This window comes from Equus caballus, chromosome 5 (assembly GCF_041296265.1).
Source record: "Equus caballus isolate H_3958 breed thoroughbred chromosome 5, TB-T2T, whole genome shotgun sequence".
NCBI classification, from domain to species: Eukaryota; Metazoa; Chordata; class Mammalia; order Perissodactyla; family Equidae; genus Equus; species Equus caballus.
In genome coordinates, this window is record NC_091688.1 from 93,341,969 (window position 1) to 93,359,843 (window position 17,875).

At 35.8% G+C, this 17,875-nt stretch overlaps 1 protein-coding gene across 8 annotated transcripts in view; it reads right to left on the minus strand.

The window, feature by feature from the left end:
• Positions 1–17,875, minus strand: part of TNNI3K (TNNI3 interacting kinase) — a 265,432-nt gene that overhangs the window by 224,164 nt on the left and 23,393 nt on the right. For all 8 annotated transcript variants that reach the window (NM_001204809.2, XM_070266387.1, XM_070266389.1 and 5 more), the window contains 1 exon segment: positions 8,677–8,787. In NM_001204809.2, the coding sequence (NP_001191738.1) occupies positions 8,677–8,787 (111 nt within the window).

The following is a 17,875-nucleotide window of genomic DNA, read 5'->3' on the forward strand; positions in this document are numbered from 1 at the left end:
AAATAGAACAAACAAAAAAAATGATCGCTAACTTTCTTAGCACTTGTCTTCTAGGCAGTGTCTAAAATTAACATATATTAAGTCATTTAATACACGCATGTACACAACGAATAAGGTGGGTAATAACATAACCCACTTTCTAAAGTTAGACAACTGACACCCAGAGCGGATGAGTTACTTTCCCAACGGCATACAGCTGGAAGTGAGAGATACTTTCTGAGACTTAAATGCAGAGAGTCTGGCCTTAGAGTCCATGCTTTTTGCCACTGTACTATAGTGCCTTTCCATGGATTAAGTTCACATAGAAAAATAAAAATGGAAGAATAGTCAGGAAAGTTCTGAAACCAAAGAAGTGCCAGGAGAGAGTACTCACACTTTTAGATATTAAAACATAACCTGAATCCATACTAAACAAAACAGTTGTGTTTGGTATTAGCACAGGAATACACAGATCGACCTAAGTAGAAGACAGAGGAGAAAATAGAGTATTCGACAAATACTATTTGGGGAGAAAGGACATTCCAGATACAACCTATAAACAGGAGGGAAAAAAAAGTTAAAAGTACTTGAAGTAAACATTTGTGATTTCTTTTTGCACAATCTTGAAAGGAACAAGTGTTTCTAAGCAGAGGCCACAAAGCAAAAAACTGACAAATCTGGCCATACAAATTTAAAAGCACTTATAAAAAATACTAAAAGAGGAAACTAATAAAATAAGCTGCAATAATTATGACAAAGCCTAATTCCTCAATATACAAAGATCTTTTACAATTAAGAAAAAGACACTCTGTAAGATAAGGAATATAAAATATAAATAACATATCAAATTAAAAAAATACTTAGCCTGCCTTACATTTAAGAAGATTTCATTATTTTTTTTAAACTGGCAAAGATAATAGAGACTAATAATTTAAGCAAACTGAAGTATGTATTCATACTGTAAAAGCCTTTTTTGGAAGACTTTTTGTCAATAACTATCAAAATTCACATACCCTCTTGACCAGCTACACATAAAAGCATGAATAATCACGGATGTTCGAAGAAAGATAATTCTCTTGCACCCCTCCTGCCAGGTCATTCACAGGTCAATGGCATTCACAGGTCATTGGCATTTTCAGGGTTCACCTATGTTCTACCATGTAACAGTACGTCATTCCTTTTTATTGCTGACTAATATTCTATAGCATGGATATACCAAATTTTATTTATTCACTCATCAGTTGATGCACATTTGTTTCCACCTTTTGGTTATTATGAATTAAAATGCTACGGACATTCATGTACAAGTTTTTATGTGTCTTGCGTATATACCTAGGAGTAGAATTACTGGGTCCTATAGTAGCTCTATGTTTCACTTCTTGAGGAAATGCCAAGCTGTTTTCCACAGCAGCTGTACCATTTTGTATTTCCACCAGAACTGTATGAGTGTTCCAATATCTCCAAATCCTCATCAACCCTTGTTATTGTCTTTTTTATTACATTCACCCTACTAGATGTAAAGTGGTATCTCACTGTAGTTTTGATTTGCTTTTCCCTAATGACTAATGACGGATATCTTTTCATGCAACTATTGGCCATTTGTATATCTTCTTTAGAGAAATATCATTTCACATCCTTAGCCCTTTTTTAACTGGGTTATTTACACTTTACATATTGTGTGTATCTCCACTACATTTTAAACTTCCTTCTTTTATTAAATATTGTTCCTATAGATTTTGTATCTAAAGAAGGAAAAGAGAGGTAACACGCATGGAATGCCTACTACGTACTAGGCATCTTTTATGTATAGTGAGTGATTACGATCTTGGGCTCTGGAATAAGCCCTGAATGTTGCTTTAAGAGTTACTAAGACATTCAAATCAGAGTCAGTTAAAAGCAAAATTATAAAGCAAATGAAGAGTCCCTCTTTCTAATCATTCATTCATTGTTTAAAGTTATCTTTCTCTCAGATACCTCTTTCAAATCTAACGTCTCCTAACACTGTTTAGGGCAGTGCTTCTTAAATTTAATATGTACATAAATCACCTGGGAATCTTGATAAAATGCTGATTTTAGGTAGATCTGAAGTAGGACTTGAGATTCTGTTTCCTAACTAGGTCCTTGATGATCCCACATTGCTGGTCAGTGGACCAGATTTTGATTAGCAAGGTTTTAGAGTATGAACTGATTACTAAGATTTTAACTATAAGAGCTAACCCCAAGCATGAGGAAATTTGGCATTTTTACAGTGGTGTCTTAACATTTATAAATGCTTCAAAATCTAAAGAGTGAGCCTGTGGTAGGCAGGCGGATTGATCATCTTGAGCAGAGGCCTTGTCTAGTCCCCATGTAAGAGGTGGTATGCCCATTCAGAAACAGGCCCTATTTGGCCACTTTCTGTAATGGGGATGTTCCTAGACTGACAATTTGAGCACATGCTTGTGACTACATAATACAGTTTGAGGATCTGAAGTTTTAGTTGAAAGTTTTCTTCCAGCATGAATTTTTAATGAAAACAGAGGAATAAGTGAAAAGAACTACAGTTACACTATTGGTTCAAATAAATACATTTTGCTGTTTTGCTAAATAAAGTTATATATCATTATAACATGATTCTGGTAGAAACCAACCCTGTTGAAATGGGTGAACCTTGAAAACATAATGCTGAGTGAAAGAAGCCAATCAGAAAAGATCACATATTATATGATTCCACTTAAACGAAATGTCCAGAATAGCCAAATTTATAGAGGCACGTGGTAGATTGGTGGTTGGCTAGGTCTGGGTAGTGGAGGGTAGATGGGACTGATGGCTATTGGATATTCGGTTTCTTTTTGGGGTGACATAAGTGTTCTAAAATTAGATTATGGTGATGATTACAGAACTGTGTGAATACGCTAAAAGCCATTGAATTGTACATTTTAAATGGGTAAATTATGTGGCATGTGAATTTTATCTCAACAGAGCTGCTTAAAATGTAACGCAGAAATATCAGAAATAAATAATAGAGCTTATAATAATGAGGTCCATTTAAAGAGGCCAGATTATCTTGATTGGCTCGGTCTTTGAGATGATTCAGACCTGAGTATGGAGGACATTTTCTTGACACTTATTATTCTAAGCTTCTACCTACTGTTTCCAGAGCTTACATTCTGGTCAGGTGGGCTGAGAGGTTGTTGCCTAGGTTAGGAGAAGGGCAGTGCAGCATGCTGAGTGAGAGCTGGCTCGCACACTAGACAGCATGTGAACATCTGCTCTACCAGTTATTAGCTCTGTCACCTTGGACAAGTTACTTAACTTCTCTGTGCCTCAGTTTTCTCATTTGGAAAATGAGGATAAAATATCAAATGAGGATTAAGACAAGTGATATGATTTGCACAACATTATCACTTTAAAGTTGTTAATTATTATTATTTTTTACTATTTGTTCTGATTCTAAATGAAGTTCTTAAGAGACTACTACCTATTTATGAGATTGGAGGCAGATCTGACACTTTTAGTTATAAAATTCATGAGTACATTATGTCTTTAAAAAAAAGAGCGAAAGAGAGAAATCACATTTTATAATTCCAAGCATTTGCTTGTTGGCGCCTTTGGGGAGAAAACCAAAGCCATTTTAAAAGAAATAAATTAGAGTCAGAAGCTTCTTGGTAAACAAAACTCTCTCCCAAAACATTCAGATGATTTAGTTACGAATGAACTGGAACAACATCAATTGCATTTCCTTGAAATCAGAAATAAATTTCAAAATAACTGGGAAGCATTTCTGAAACAGGGCTTGGATAACTGTTTGCAATCTGAAAATGGGTTAAGGTGGGATAGAATAAACTCAACTATGAAAATAATACTCTCACCTGCACAAAGCGTACATGAAACTACGCCTTTCTGTGAAAAATAAAACATTCCTTAACTCCTGTGCATTATATATTACACCACCTCAGACACACTTTTCTGTTTGATATTCAAACAGTTTTCTACAGCTATAGACAATCGATTTGTCTCCTGATAAGTGCAGAAACAACTGCATGAAACACCAAAATGTAACAGCTTTTTAAAGAGTTATTTGGCCAAGTACAAAGTGTTTTACACTTGGCGTGTGTGTGTGTGCATGTGTGTGGTGTGTATGTGTGTACTGTGTGCTCACATACACGCATTATATCTCCATGGGTTCTGGAGCTCATATACTAAGTGCCGTGTAAAATTGTTCTTGAGCCAATTAATGTTGTTTTAACCGTATATGTAGCAATGTCTGAGCTTTAGATAGTAACATATTCAGTTTATGTTTTGTTTTCTGAATACTTTTTTTGTGTCTTACGGGTGTAAGCCCTGTTTTAGCAATACACACGAGTCAAAAAGGAGTAATTGTTCTTTTATTTACAAGAGTACGGATTTGAAGTCATATAACTAGCTTTGAGTCTTATTCATCTCATTTATTTGTTGTCCGAATGGCCCTGTGGAAGTCATCTAGCTTCTCTAATCTTCAGTTTCCTCAAACTGAGTCTAATGGTAGCTATTTCACAGGAGAACCAAATGACAAATGTATGTGAATGATAAAGCACCACCAAATGTTAGCTAATATTTTTCATTTTCCATGCTGAGAGAGCATATGACTCATGTGCCCCTGGACTCAAAGGGGAAAAGAGCGTTTAATGCATGTTCATTGATTGCTGACAGGATCCTAGGCCTTGTATAAAGCAGCATATGCACATGTATTGATAGATGGATAAATCGGTCATAGAGTAGTGCGACTCAAGACAACCAATATTTGCCCGCTTTCCAAAGCACACTAAATCTCAATCTGAGTCTCAAATTGCAGTCAGCATATATAGGAATCTGCAGCACAGGTTCTCTTTTATTATTGAAGGAGACAGCTGCCTAGTCAATGTAAATTTTATTGTAAACTTGTTTAATAGAATTCACAATTATGGGAGGACAAACACACTTGAGACACTAATGGAGGGTCTGAGCTTGATATGTGTAGACAGAGGCCTATCAGACTTAGCATCAGTTATTGTTTCATAGAGAAAGGTGGGCAATAAAAGAAAGTGACTACTAATGAAAAAGAATTCCTGCTGATCCATTGCCACCATCCCTGCTGACCAAGAGTACAAAATAGGAGTGGAATAAGCATCTAAAGTTTTGGTATAGTAAGTAAATACTGTATGGATATTTTATCCTGTGGTACTCAATATTTCTGCCCCATTTGATACCTAGGATCCTTTATCTATTGAAACTCTCTATACCCCTAATTATTGTGATACTATAGCATCCTTGCTTTCCTCATACCACTCTGAGCAATCCTTCTTTGTCTCCTCAATGGCTCTTCAGTAATTCCTCAAGTCTCTGTGGATATTCCCTTAGGCTCAGTCACTGACCATCTATTAGACCCAATTTGCAACTTTCAGAAATTGTTAAGGTATCGAATATCAGCTCTACACATAATAATTTCCAAAAACTTTCATTAAGACCCAATTTCTCCATAAAATGCGAATTGTATATTTCTAAATTAACGAGTATTTCCACTTGAAAATTTAAATGTCATCAGCAAATCAACATGTCTAGAGCTAACTGATTTTTACTCCAAATTGAATCCTTTACTCAATCCTTTATCTCTGTCCGTTTAATCATCATATCATCACTCTGGGATCCATACTAAATACTGCAGTCAAATAAATCCTCTTTCACACATTATCAAATCTCCAATTATTCTCTTGCTCAAAAAGTCTCAATGGCTCCCCATTTCTTATTGGAACAAAATCCAATTGACTGTAAGTGTCTTTAAGGAGCAGAAATTTCTGTGTTCTATTAATCTCTTTAACTACCACAACATCAAGTCTTGTGTGTTGTACATTGTAAACTACAACAATTGCTTATTGAAGTGAATTAAACTCCTTGGGCTTCTATTCTCAGTTTCCTTAGCAGGGTCCATTCCTACAGGGACTCTTCACAATCTGTTTCATGCTATCATTCTATTCACCCTCCCCTAAAGGTGCTCAGCTCATTCTTCCTTCCTATTTGTGAACATGATTCCTCTTCTTTCTCTCTCCAGTTCTCACCACTCTTCAAATTTCAGCCGAATTTCAAACCCCCCCTCATAATTTCTTCCCTAACTCCTCTAGTCCACATTGCTCTCTATTCCCAGTGAACTCTTAACCCTTCTAATTTTGTGTTCTTTGCTATTTCTAGCTATACAATTATCGTATTTCTAATTATCAAACCCCACTCTGATATTTGACTCCTTTCTTTTCTGTACTTATGACTATTTTGATTGCTTACATAATTTTTCCGATGTATTCATTTTTTTGTGTCTAGCTACACTATAAAGTTTTTAGGTGGAAAAACTATGTCATATTTTCTTGTATCATTCCCATATTCTATCAATACACTATGGCAAAAGTAGAGATTCAATAGTACGTGTTAAATGAATGAAAAGTGTGGGGGGAAAGAAAATATATTCAAAGTGGGTATTTATTGAAATTAATAGTTTTGAAAGAAATAATTCAAAGAAAAATTTCTGCATTTCAAATATGGCAGTTTTAGGTTTTTTGGATATCATTTTCCTTTATTATCTGACATGTAACTTAATTAGTCCATTAGATAAGAGACTAAAGCCTAATGTGAATATACCTGCTTTCTGCATCATCAGTGATTGACTATATAAGTTATTAAATGTTATACAATAGCTAATGAAGGAAGTTAGAGAACCCATGAAGAATTGCAGGACAAGAGTACAGATCTATTTGGAATTATTTTGGTAAAGTTTGCCCTAAGGTTGGTAGAATCGATACAATATTTTCTTCCATGCTATGACTTACAAAGCAAGAAAACAGCTATGTGAATAGGAGATGAAGAGACCAAGCTCTTAACCACCTTGCTTTTGACCCTGTTATAATTCTGTCACTCACGGCATAATCTTCTCAACACTAGACAGAAAGGATGTTGTTTTGCAAAACCTATTCTGTCATTTTCCTGGCATTAAGAGGTTGTATGTGCTTCACTCAAACTTAATATCTATCTCATCAATTCTTCCACGCAGACTTCTTTATGTTTACCTTCCATTTATTTTATCACTGGCCTTGGTTTCTTTTTTGGAAAACATTTATATATAACTGATTCTAATGGGATTCCCCCTCTCCCCATAAGTAACATAAATTCACTATATTTACAATGAATCTCACCACAAAGATTTATTTCCTGAGAAATAAGGTAATATGGTAATAGGTGGAAATGTCAACATGAAGGAAACTATTTTGCTTTCAATGAGATATGTTAATATTTATTGAATGTAAGAGCCCTTAGAAGTGACACTGCTAAAGACAGATGGATCACACCTATTTTATAGGTTTTATATATGATTTTATATGCAGCTCTATTTGTTCACAGTTGGGGTGTGTTTTTGTGTGTGTGTGTGTGTTAGTGAAAAAAGTACAATTTAACTTGCAACATGAATAAAAGAGAGAAATAGATAACTATTTAACAGTGAAGTTATAAGACTTCTCATTTATTGCGTTTCTGAGCTTACATGTGGTTATCACAACTGATAGAGTGTAAAAATCATGGGATTTTTAGTGAAATGACCAGGATTCCAGACATGGCTCTTTTTCTCAATGGCTTTGTAATTTGTAGGGCAACTACTGTACAAAAGCCTTGGTTTTACATCTATCAAATGGCAGTGATAATAAAAACTATTTCATGAGGATTCATAAAATAACTTAAATAAATAATGCAAACAAAAGTGCTCTGCATAAATGAAACTAATATTTCAACAATTAAATTTAGAACAAGATCCAAAGTCCTTCCCATAGTCTTTAAAACACTGTAATCTATTGTAACCATCCATCTGACCTCATCTCCATTGCTCTACCTCCAGCTCATGCCAAACTAATAATTTGGCTCACTCATGCTCCTCAGACACACCTAGCTCTTTTCTGCCTCAAGGCCTTAGCATGTGCTATTATTTATATTACATATAGCTTCACTATATAGTTTATTTAAAATGGTGCCTACTTCTCCACTCTGTTTTCGTTTTATCTCATTTTATTACTTTTCTAGTACTCACTACTAACTGACCTTATATAATATTTGTATTTATTGTCTATCTTGCTCTCTACAACTAAACTCCAAGAAAACAGAGATATTGCCTGTCTTTCTTGCTACTGTCACCTCAGGAAATAGAACAATATCTGATGCATAATAGATACTTAACAAATCAAATAATGAATGAGTGAATGAACAAATGAATGATCTTTCATTGAGTACTCTGTATGAAGCAATCTGAAAAATGCTTTATATGGATTATCTAATTTAATCATTTCAATAGGCCTATTACTATTTCTACTTTATAAATGAAGAAAACAGAGATGTCATGAGGTACAGTAACTTGTTGAGGTAAACACAGTAAGTGGTGGAAAGTGAGCTGCCTGACTCCAAAACCTATGCTCTTAATCACTGCCATGGAGTCTCTGTATATCCAGTCATCCTTATATTCATTGACATTTGATTACGCTTTAGCAAAATAGACTGAACTGACCACCAAAATAATTTATTTAGCTTAATTTGATCTTTAAAATAAATGTGTGTGTTTGGTAGCTAAAAAATAAACTGGCTCCTTGAATCTCAAAAGCCAGTATTTGAAAACAGTTGAGAACAGGAATCCAAAGAGGCAGGTTTGTTTCTACAGGTAACCAAGGTGTGACTTACCTCCAGGTGACCAGCTATTGCAGCAACATGCAGGGCAGTGAGGCCGCCATACCCAACCTGCTGTATGTCAGCTCCACTGTGAAGCAGGGAAGTAATCAGTTCTGCACTATCCTGTAAGGAAACACATCTTTAGTGTTACTTTTCTGCTAATAGCAGGTTTGAACACTGTGCAACAGGATTTATTGATTCCCTGACTGTCAGCCAGTTTAGGTGCTCACAGAAAACTTAAATTTGATTTCTGGCATAAGGGCACATAGGATAGCAGCGAGCAGCTCTCAGATGGTTGAAATGTAGGAACAAATGACAGGGCTGTTCAGTTACAATAAATCCTCCACCACTTGACCATGAAAGACAGAAAGGACATTTACCTACGGTGAGGCTCTTGGAAACTCAACTCAAACTTACATGTAGGTCACTCCACTAAGTGTGCTTTCCTTTGCAATTGCACTGTGGAACTGACTGCAGTGGACCATTTCTCGATACTTCGGTAATTGCTTCTTCTCTAATACATACATGCCATGGGTCCTATACATATTTAATCAGTAGTGTCTTTCTTAACTTGACTCATTTAACAGCGGAAATGTTTGAAGCATCATTTAAGCCTTTAAGTTAGAATAATTTATGCAATGACCAAAGTGATCCTTACTTTCTTCACACTATAATTTGCATTGCATTTCTGTCTTTAGAGAGATGTGGAACTTTTTAATAATATTAATAGCAATTAACATACATTGAATTTTTATTACGTAATTAACCTTTATGTGCATTCATTTGTTTAAACCTAGCACATGGTAGGACTTCAAAAATAGTTGTCTATAAAAAAGCAAATTAAAAACTAAACATTTCTTTAAACAATCGTATGAAAGATTACTCTTATAAACCTCATTTTATAAGTCAGAACACTCAAAGGAGTGATGTGGAGGGTCACATAGTCATAAAACCCCATACTTGGAAGAGAGTGCAAAGAAAGGCTTCATGTTGAATCCTCTCCCCCAAAGGAAGAATTCAAACCTCAACTTCTATAATACTTGGCCCATCAACATCTCAAACACATCCAGTGGCAAGAAAGTCAAATCTTCACAGGCTAGGCTGTTGGATTTATGCTTTTACATATAATTTCAAATACCGTTGGTTAGGAAAATATTCCCATGCACGTACATATAACTTCAAACGCTGTAGGTTAAGAAAATCCTCCCATTAAAAAACAAGGTTAGGTTTCTTAATGCTGCCACACATAAATGAAAGTCTAGGAGAAGTTATAAAAAAGCGAAAAAAACTTTGATAAAGAACTTCAAATAGAAAAATTAAGGTTATAGTTTCCAATTCTTCCACTCTATATGCTTGGTTTACCAAGAAAGTTAAATAAAGATTTTTGTCTTCTTTTTCTGTTCCATTGGCTCCTCCTTGCTCAGTCTATAGACTATTTTCTATTCTAAAAAAAAGCCACCATTTTTTCCACCGAATCTACGCTAATTTTATCCCCCTCTTTGCCTTCATTTTCCAAGATTCTGGAAAGTTATCAACACTACTGACAGCTCGGATTTCATTTCTTAGTAATCTCTAGCTATGTACACCCAAATCTTGCACAAATCCTGAGCTCACCATACTCCTTACACATTGAACCTTGCTTTTTCTCATACTATCCCTTCTCACAAAGGCAAATTTATTCTCCCTTCTTCCTTGTCTTGTAATATTAAGAGAAGACACCATGCCTGTTTCTTCTATCTAAGACATAAGGACCTCACCACTGTCCTGAAGTCACCTCCTTAGTTTCAGAAGGTAACCTTCTGTTTACTAAATCCAATGTCGATCATCTTCCTCCTCTCTATAGTCAGAACATCTCTTCTCGAAATCCTATCTCTTTTGCTTTCCTAAAACCATATATTTCTTGTTTCCTTCTCTTTGCCTCTTCTTTGTTTCTGTCTGTCTACAAAAAGTGAGTGGTTTAGGAGTTTAGCCACAAACCATTTTCTCATTCTAAATGCCACCTTTGATAATTCCTACACAATCTGATGACTTCATCTTCGGTCCTGACTTCTCTGCTATGTCCAAATCCCATATATCCTGCCTACACATGACATCTCAAATTGAAAATTCAAATGTTCTCTTGTAAATACCATTCATAATTTTCAAAGTGTGATCTTTCATCTCCTTGCATTCCTTATTCATATTAATGGCACTTTCTTATTCCAAATGACCTTGAGTTCCTTCAACTCAGTTTCAGAATTCTGCTGGTTTTAACTCACTAGCACTCTTCAAATTTCTTCTCCTTATCTTTAACATCACCCTCCACTTTACACAGCCTCTTAACTCGTCTCCTTGACTAAGACTTTTCTCATTGCAGTGCATCCTCCACATTGCTACCAGATAAATTTTCTTACACACAGTTTTGATCACATCATTCTCCTTTTCAATAAAACTTTCATACACTCAACAAATATTTATTGAGCCTATATGGTGTGTGAAACATTGTTCTGAGCAGTAGGGACACTGCAGTGAGTAAGATAGTTAAATCCTTGCCTTCATGGAGCTTATATTTCTACTAAGTATATGTGAGAGGAGAGAGAGAGAAATTAAACAAATAAGAACATATTATATAAAGTATCATAAAGTACCAATGGCTATGAGATAAAACAGTCAATGATAAAGCAACTACTTTAAATTGAGTGGTCAGGGAAAGCTTCACTGAGGAGGTGACCTTTGAAATAAATGGTAAATACCAGAAAAGAGAAATCAAAGCCACAATTTCAAGGAAGGGCATTCAAGCACAGGGAGTAGTTAGTGAAAAAGTCCTGAGATGGAAATAAGCTTAGTGTGTTTGAAGGTCACTGTTGAGTACAAGGTTAAAAAGAAAAAGGAAGGGAAAAGTAATGTTAAAGATGAGGTCAAAGACATCTGATCTTGTAGGACCTTGCAGGCCATGGTATCGGGTGTTTGGATTTTTTCCAAGTGCAATAGATAGCAGGGGAATGACATGAAACTGAGATAGGGAAGAAGCAGGAAGTAGTTTTTGAGGTAGAAATAAAATGTTTCATTTTTCACATGTTAAGTTCGAGATGCTTACAATGCAGGGTTAAGATTGTGGGTACTAGAAGTAGCCTCCCTAGTTAACATCCCAGCTCTGCTAATGCAAGGTGTTATATAACCCTTTACACTAATTTCTTGGTTATAATAAAAGGGGGACAATAAATGTATCCATCTAATGTGATACACATAAACTCTGTATCCACAACTGATGTGATAATACATATAAAGCACTTACAAGGTACCTGGCAAAACACTGCTCAATAAGCTGATTACCATTGGACCTGGAAGTCTGGGGCTCAGTATAGTCCTCACCGGAAACTTCCAGATAAGACTGCAACGTGACTCCATCATCTAGCTCCCCTTTCTCCTTTCCCTTTACCTCCTCCATACAACTTCACTTCCTCTGCTTCACTAGTTACTGAAATAATCAAAGGAATAAAACATAAGAAAACTCTGAAATTTCCAGTACTGAAAATTAGGAAATGTCTACTAGCTTTGCCTCCTCTAGAAAAAATAATTCATAGGAGTTAACTCTAACCCCACCAATAACCTTTAATTTTGAATGGTGAGGGCTAAAGACATGGGTAGTCTCTGAGATAAATAGGAAAGACATCACCTTAAGGCATTTTTCCCTGCAAATGGGCAGGCATTTAAAGGCAGGGAAGTGGACAAAGTCTTTTTACACATAGAATCATTTTTAAAAATAGAGGGAAAATATGATAAATTTGAGCAAATGAAAGTATTTAAAAAACACAACATTATAAGGTAAATGACAAATTGGAGAAATATTCACAATATGTAAAACTGACAAGTGGTTTGTATATTTAATATATGAAGAACTCATACAAATCTGTAGAAAGATGGATACTCTTTAATTCGATGAATATTTATTAATAACTGTTTACCTTACGACAAGCACTGTACTAGGCTAAGTTAAAATAAATTAAACATTAATCATGGAGCATATGAAGTATATATCCATCAGGCAGATTCTAGTAAACACACATTCATCCTTCCCTCAGCTGACTTTGTATTTTCTTATTTAGCCAAAATTTGTGGAATTTAAGAGAAAATATGTTATGATTTCTTCAGAATGGGCAAATGGTGAAGTCTAAAGTTAGAAGTACTAGATTATCCTCTCATGTCTTAGTTGGATTTCTCAAGTTGACCTCTGACTGATCTAAATACTTTTAAACTAAATACTATAAAAATAGAACTTTTATCTTACCAAGCCATGCTACAGAGAATGTAATAAAACAATCGCTGCTGCTTGTAAATTGCTTACCATGGGGTAAGTACCATGGCAAACGTTTCGTCTAGATTATGTCTTTCAAGCTTCACCTATGAGGAAAATATTACTATCGCTATTTATGGCTGACGACAGTCAGGCTCAAAGAATTTAAAGTACTTGTAGAACCTAAAATAGTTTGTAAAGCGTTGGAACTAGATACAGACTTCGGTCTGTTCGGCTCCAAAATCCAAGCTTCACTTTTCACTTTCCATGGTGTGTTAGCTGATCTTTTCTTGGTTCCAATCTCAAGGAAAAACTTGAGTGGGTGTACTTGTGTTGTATTTAACTGACAAGTCCCAAAAGTTTCTCCCCTACTCTACAGGAATATTGTGTCCTAATGGAATAATTTTAAAAGTCAGCAATATGATATGTACCTCCTGGAAAGAATATTCACATAAAATAAAAACACTAGGCAAATTTTAAATATTATAAAGCTGATCGCACTTATTGCTCGCACTCTACAGTTTACAACAAGTATCTAAGGGTAAATTTTTTTTTTTTTAAAGATTGGCACCTGGGCTAACAACTGTTGCCAATCTTCCCTTTTTTTTTTTTAAGGATTGGCACCTGGGCTAACAACTGTTGCCAATCTTTTTTTTTTTTTTTTCTGCTATATCTCCCCAAACCCCCCCGTACACAGTAGTGTATCTTAGTTGCAGGTCCTTCTAGTTGTGGGATGTGGGACACCGCCTCACCGTGGCCTGACAAGCAGTGCCATGTCCGCGCCCAGGATCCGAAGCCTGGGCCACCTCAGTGGATGGAGAGCAGGAACTTAACCACTCGGGCACGGGGCCGGCCCCTAAGGGTAAATTTTTTCAAAGAAAGACTCTTAGGACTTCCATAGGGAATAGTCTTCTGGAGGTACTGACAGATTTTCTGGCACACACTGTTAGCTAAATTTACATCATTATTATTCAATAGGACACAGAAAAGCAATCTCAAGTGTGAGGTAAATAAACCTTTGTAATGCAGTCATGTGTACAATATTTACTATTTTTAAACAAAAGAAAATCCATGTGTGGAAGAGTGAGGCCTGGATAAAAAATCAGTCCAGACATATCTTTGAAAAAATAAGATTTGGGGTACCATAGACCTCCAAAGATTTATGTAAATGGATGGAAACTTTGGTAATGATAGCAACTCCAACTTTGTACTATTCATAAAATTCTAACACAGCATCTAATATCCTGCCTGTTGTTTGCTCTGTGATTGTTACTATGGATAAAGCCAAGATAAGTAACCATTAGTGTCAGAGAGATCAGATTCTCTACCACCAAATTACATAAACTAAAAAAAAAATACATATATATTAACGAGTGTTTTTGCCCATTCTATTCCAGAGTAAAAATTAAACTGGGACTTTTTAATGTGTAAAATTTACTTCCTTTTGATTATGGAAATATGTCCCCTGGAAGTTTTAAAACATGGCAACCATTCATTTACAATCTTCCTATTTATATATGAAATCTGTGTCCCTTCTCCTTGAATCTGGGTAGGTTGTGACCAAAATAGTGTAGCAGAAGTGAACTATGCTTCTTCCAATGCTAGGTCATAGAAAGCCACATAGCTTCCTCACTGTTTTCTGGAAAACTTGCTCATACAGCTCTGAGCTACCATGTAAGAAGTTGACTAAACTGAGGCAGCCATGCTATAAGGAAGCCCAGGCCACGTGGAGAGGCTACATACCACATAAAGGATCCCCAGTGAAATGACCCAGCTAAGGCCAGCCTTATGGTCATCGCAGCCAAGGCACCAGATGTGAAGCCTCCAGAGGATTCCAGTTCCCCAGCTGATGGAATTACCCCCAGTCATTCATGTCTTCTCAGCTGAGGTCCTAAATATGGTGAAGAATCAAGCCATCCTCACTGTATCTTGTCTGAATTTCTGAACTGAGAAGCCATGAGAATAATAAAATGATTGTTGTATTAGAGGACTAAGTTTCTTACATCTCAATAATCAAAAGGCATAGTGTGTGTGCAAATGTTTGTAAACTCAAGATCTTTACAAATGTTAAGTTTATATATTTATAGTAAATGTATCACCCCCAGGATTGGCCTAAGTCTATGAGAATATTCACTTTATGTCTCAGTCTGTCCCCAAAGATGTTTAATCATGTAATACCTCAATTTCTTCACCTGTAAGATCTCAGTCGGACTAAATTGCTTTCTGTAATATCCCATCCACCTTTAATATTCTAAGGTTCACTAAAGCGTCTTCTCAAACTCCAAGGCAGAGCTGAACTTCGTTCGAAAAGAAGAATGAACTTCTGGGTGTGAAAATAGAGATCTATGCATGAGTATTTTAATAATTGTTTATCTAAGTAGTTTTTTCTTCATCAACCCAATTTACCCAGTAGGGCAATTTGTACAGCCTGCTTGTGTTTGTAAGGAAAAAAGTAATAAAAGCAGTTTTGTAGTCTTCAAGAATATTAAGGTGTCTTCTAGGACAAGAGACTACGCAGGGCTTCAGTATAAAATGTCTTTAGTTCCAGGCATTAAAATTTAATGGACTAGAGCTGCTTCATGCATCATAGACACCTCCAATGAAAGGATCCATTAATCAGTACAAAAATAACTGCTCACGAAGGTTCACACCTACATGCCTCTTGTTGAAACAATTCTGAATTTATCTTCACAAAAGATATCAATTATTAAAGTCCTCAGTATGGTGGAAATACTTGACTTTGTTTGAAATTTTGAAAAAAAAGAAAGAAAAGAGAGAAGGAACACACTTTTTGATTGATAACCTGTACTCTTTCCTGGGTAATGCCTTCAAATTTGCTTTTGACCTATTTTTTCTCATCACCTCGGTTGACCCTTCTTCTACTTTCTGGTTCCCCATTATCACTTTCTTCCTGTGGGTGCTTCCAATTGGCCTTTGACTGTACTTGTCCTCTCATTCAATGGTGTAGTGATGATTTAGCAGGGAGAGGCTCATCATAATCTCTAGGGTTTGGGGGAATGCAAATACACACTGTTTAAAAAACAAAGTGGCAGCCAGTCGGCGGCATACTGGTTAAGTTCATGGCTCCACTTGCGTGGCTCTGGTTTGTGGTTTCGGATCCTGGGTGCAGAACTGCACACTGCTCATCAAGCCATGCTGTGGTGGCATCCCACATACAAAACAGAGGAAGATTGACATAGATGTTAGCTCAGTGACAATCTTCCTCACCAAAAAAAAAAAAAGGAAGAAGAAGAAGAATATTATAATTTCTTTAATGTACTTTCACTTACATTTTATTTATTTCAAAATTAAAGAAAAACATTTAAACAGAGTGTGAATTTATATGTTTATCCAAAGGGACAAGACTCTAAAAAGATTGAAAAACTGTTGTAGAAATCTTCCTGTTATCCTGCCAGTCCTCAAGATACTGCCCAATCTTTTGCCTTTTGAAAGAGCAATCAATGTTTACTGCCTCCATTTTCCTAACTCCATTTACTTTCAACCCATTTTTGTAATTTCTACTCCCAGAAATTCACTAAAATATCCCTTATCTGACAATTTCCTAATTTCCAATTCTAATGGCCAAAATAGGACAATATTTTGTCCAATATCAACATTATTCTTCCTCCTTTGAAGTACTTTTTTCCTTCCTAGTCACCAGAGAATGATAACTTTATTGATTTATTTATGTAACATGTACTTTTTGATGAATATACACCAGGAATTGTTCCAAGTGCTCAGAATAAGATGATAAGCAATTTTGATCTGGTCCCTGCTGTGGTGATGTTCATAATTCCTATTGGAGATTACAAGCCAGCCACAAGGGGAAATGTGTATGTGGTTTGGCCTGCACAGTATTTACAACTAAAATTTTGGATTAATGGCCAACATTTGAATATCAAGGAACTTCACACAATAACTGGTTCTCTGAAATTTTGGGCAATACTGGGCTTCCATTCCTACGTGGCAACGATGAGCTGGAGCTAGTAGTGACTGCTCCCTTTATGTGGGGCATAAGTTCTCTAATTTACCACAGTATCCACCATTTCTTATATCTCAAAAACATTGAGTCTCTGTGTGAATTCCCATTTAACGTTGTGATATTACCTGACACCTTCAGTCATTTATGTTACCTGCCTCATTCCTGAAGTCATATGGGATTTGTGACCCCTAATCTAGAGGAAGATGTAGAAAAGTAATCAAGTAATTAAATATAGCTTCATTCACAGTGTGATAAGGTAAGTATAGGGACCAAGAGAGTTCATCGGCGGGGGACCCAACCCAGCCATGGGAGGGGTCAGGGAGGGTTCTCCAGGGAGTGTTGCTGGCTAATACAAGAATTGAAAGATAAGTTAACATCTTCAGTCAGTATCCTATTAACATTTTATTGAGAACATGGCAATTTAGAAAGAGATTATGAAATATTTAGTTACTAAGAAGAAATGTGAGTATAAAAAAATCCATCTTAATGATTGCTCTAATTTGTGGGTATAAATGTTCTCTAGCTCCTTAAAGTGAGGATCAAGTATTAAACAGTGTTTAAAAGTTGCAATTAACTGAAGGATTTAGTTAAGTATGCAAACAGTGAGATTCATTTTTTTTTGAGAATTTTTTTTCATCAAAAAATTTATTATTATCTTGACAAATTCTCATTTGGGGAAAATGCAATCTGTAATTAGGAAACTTGTTCAGATAAAAAGACAACTTGAATTTTTAAAAAATATTAATTTACTTTGCCCTCTAAATTAGTGGTTCTCAACTGGGGGTGACTTTTGTCCCCAGGGGCAATATTTGTAGATATTTTTAGTGTCACAACTGGGGATGGGAGAGGTGCCTCCTGGTATCTAGAGAACAGAGACCAGGAATGCTGCTAATGTATTAAAATGCACAGGACAGCCCCCAACAACAAGGAATTATCCAACCCAAAATGTCAGTAAT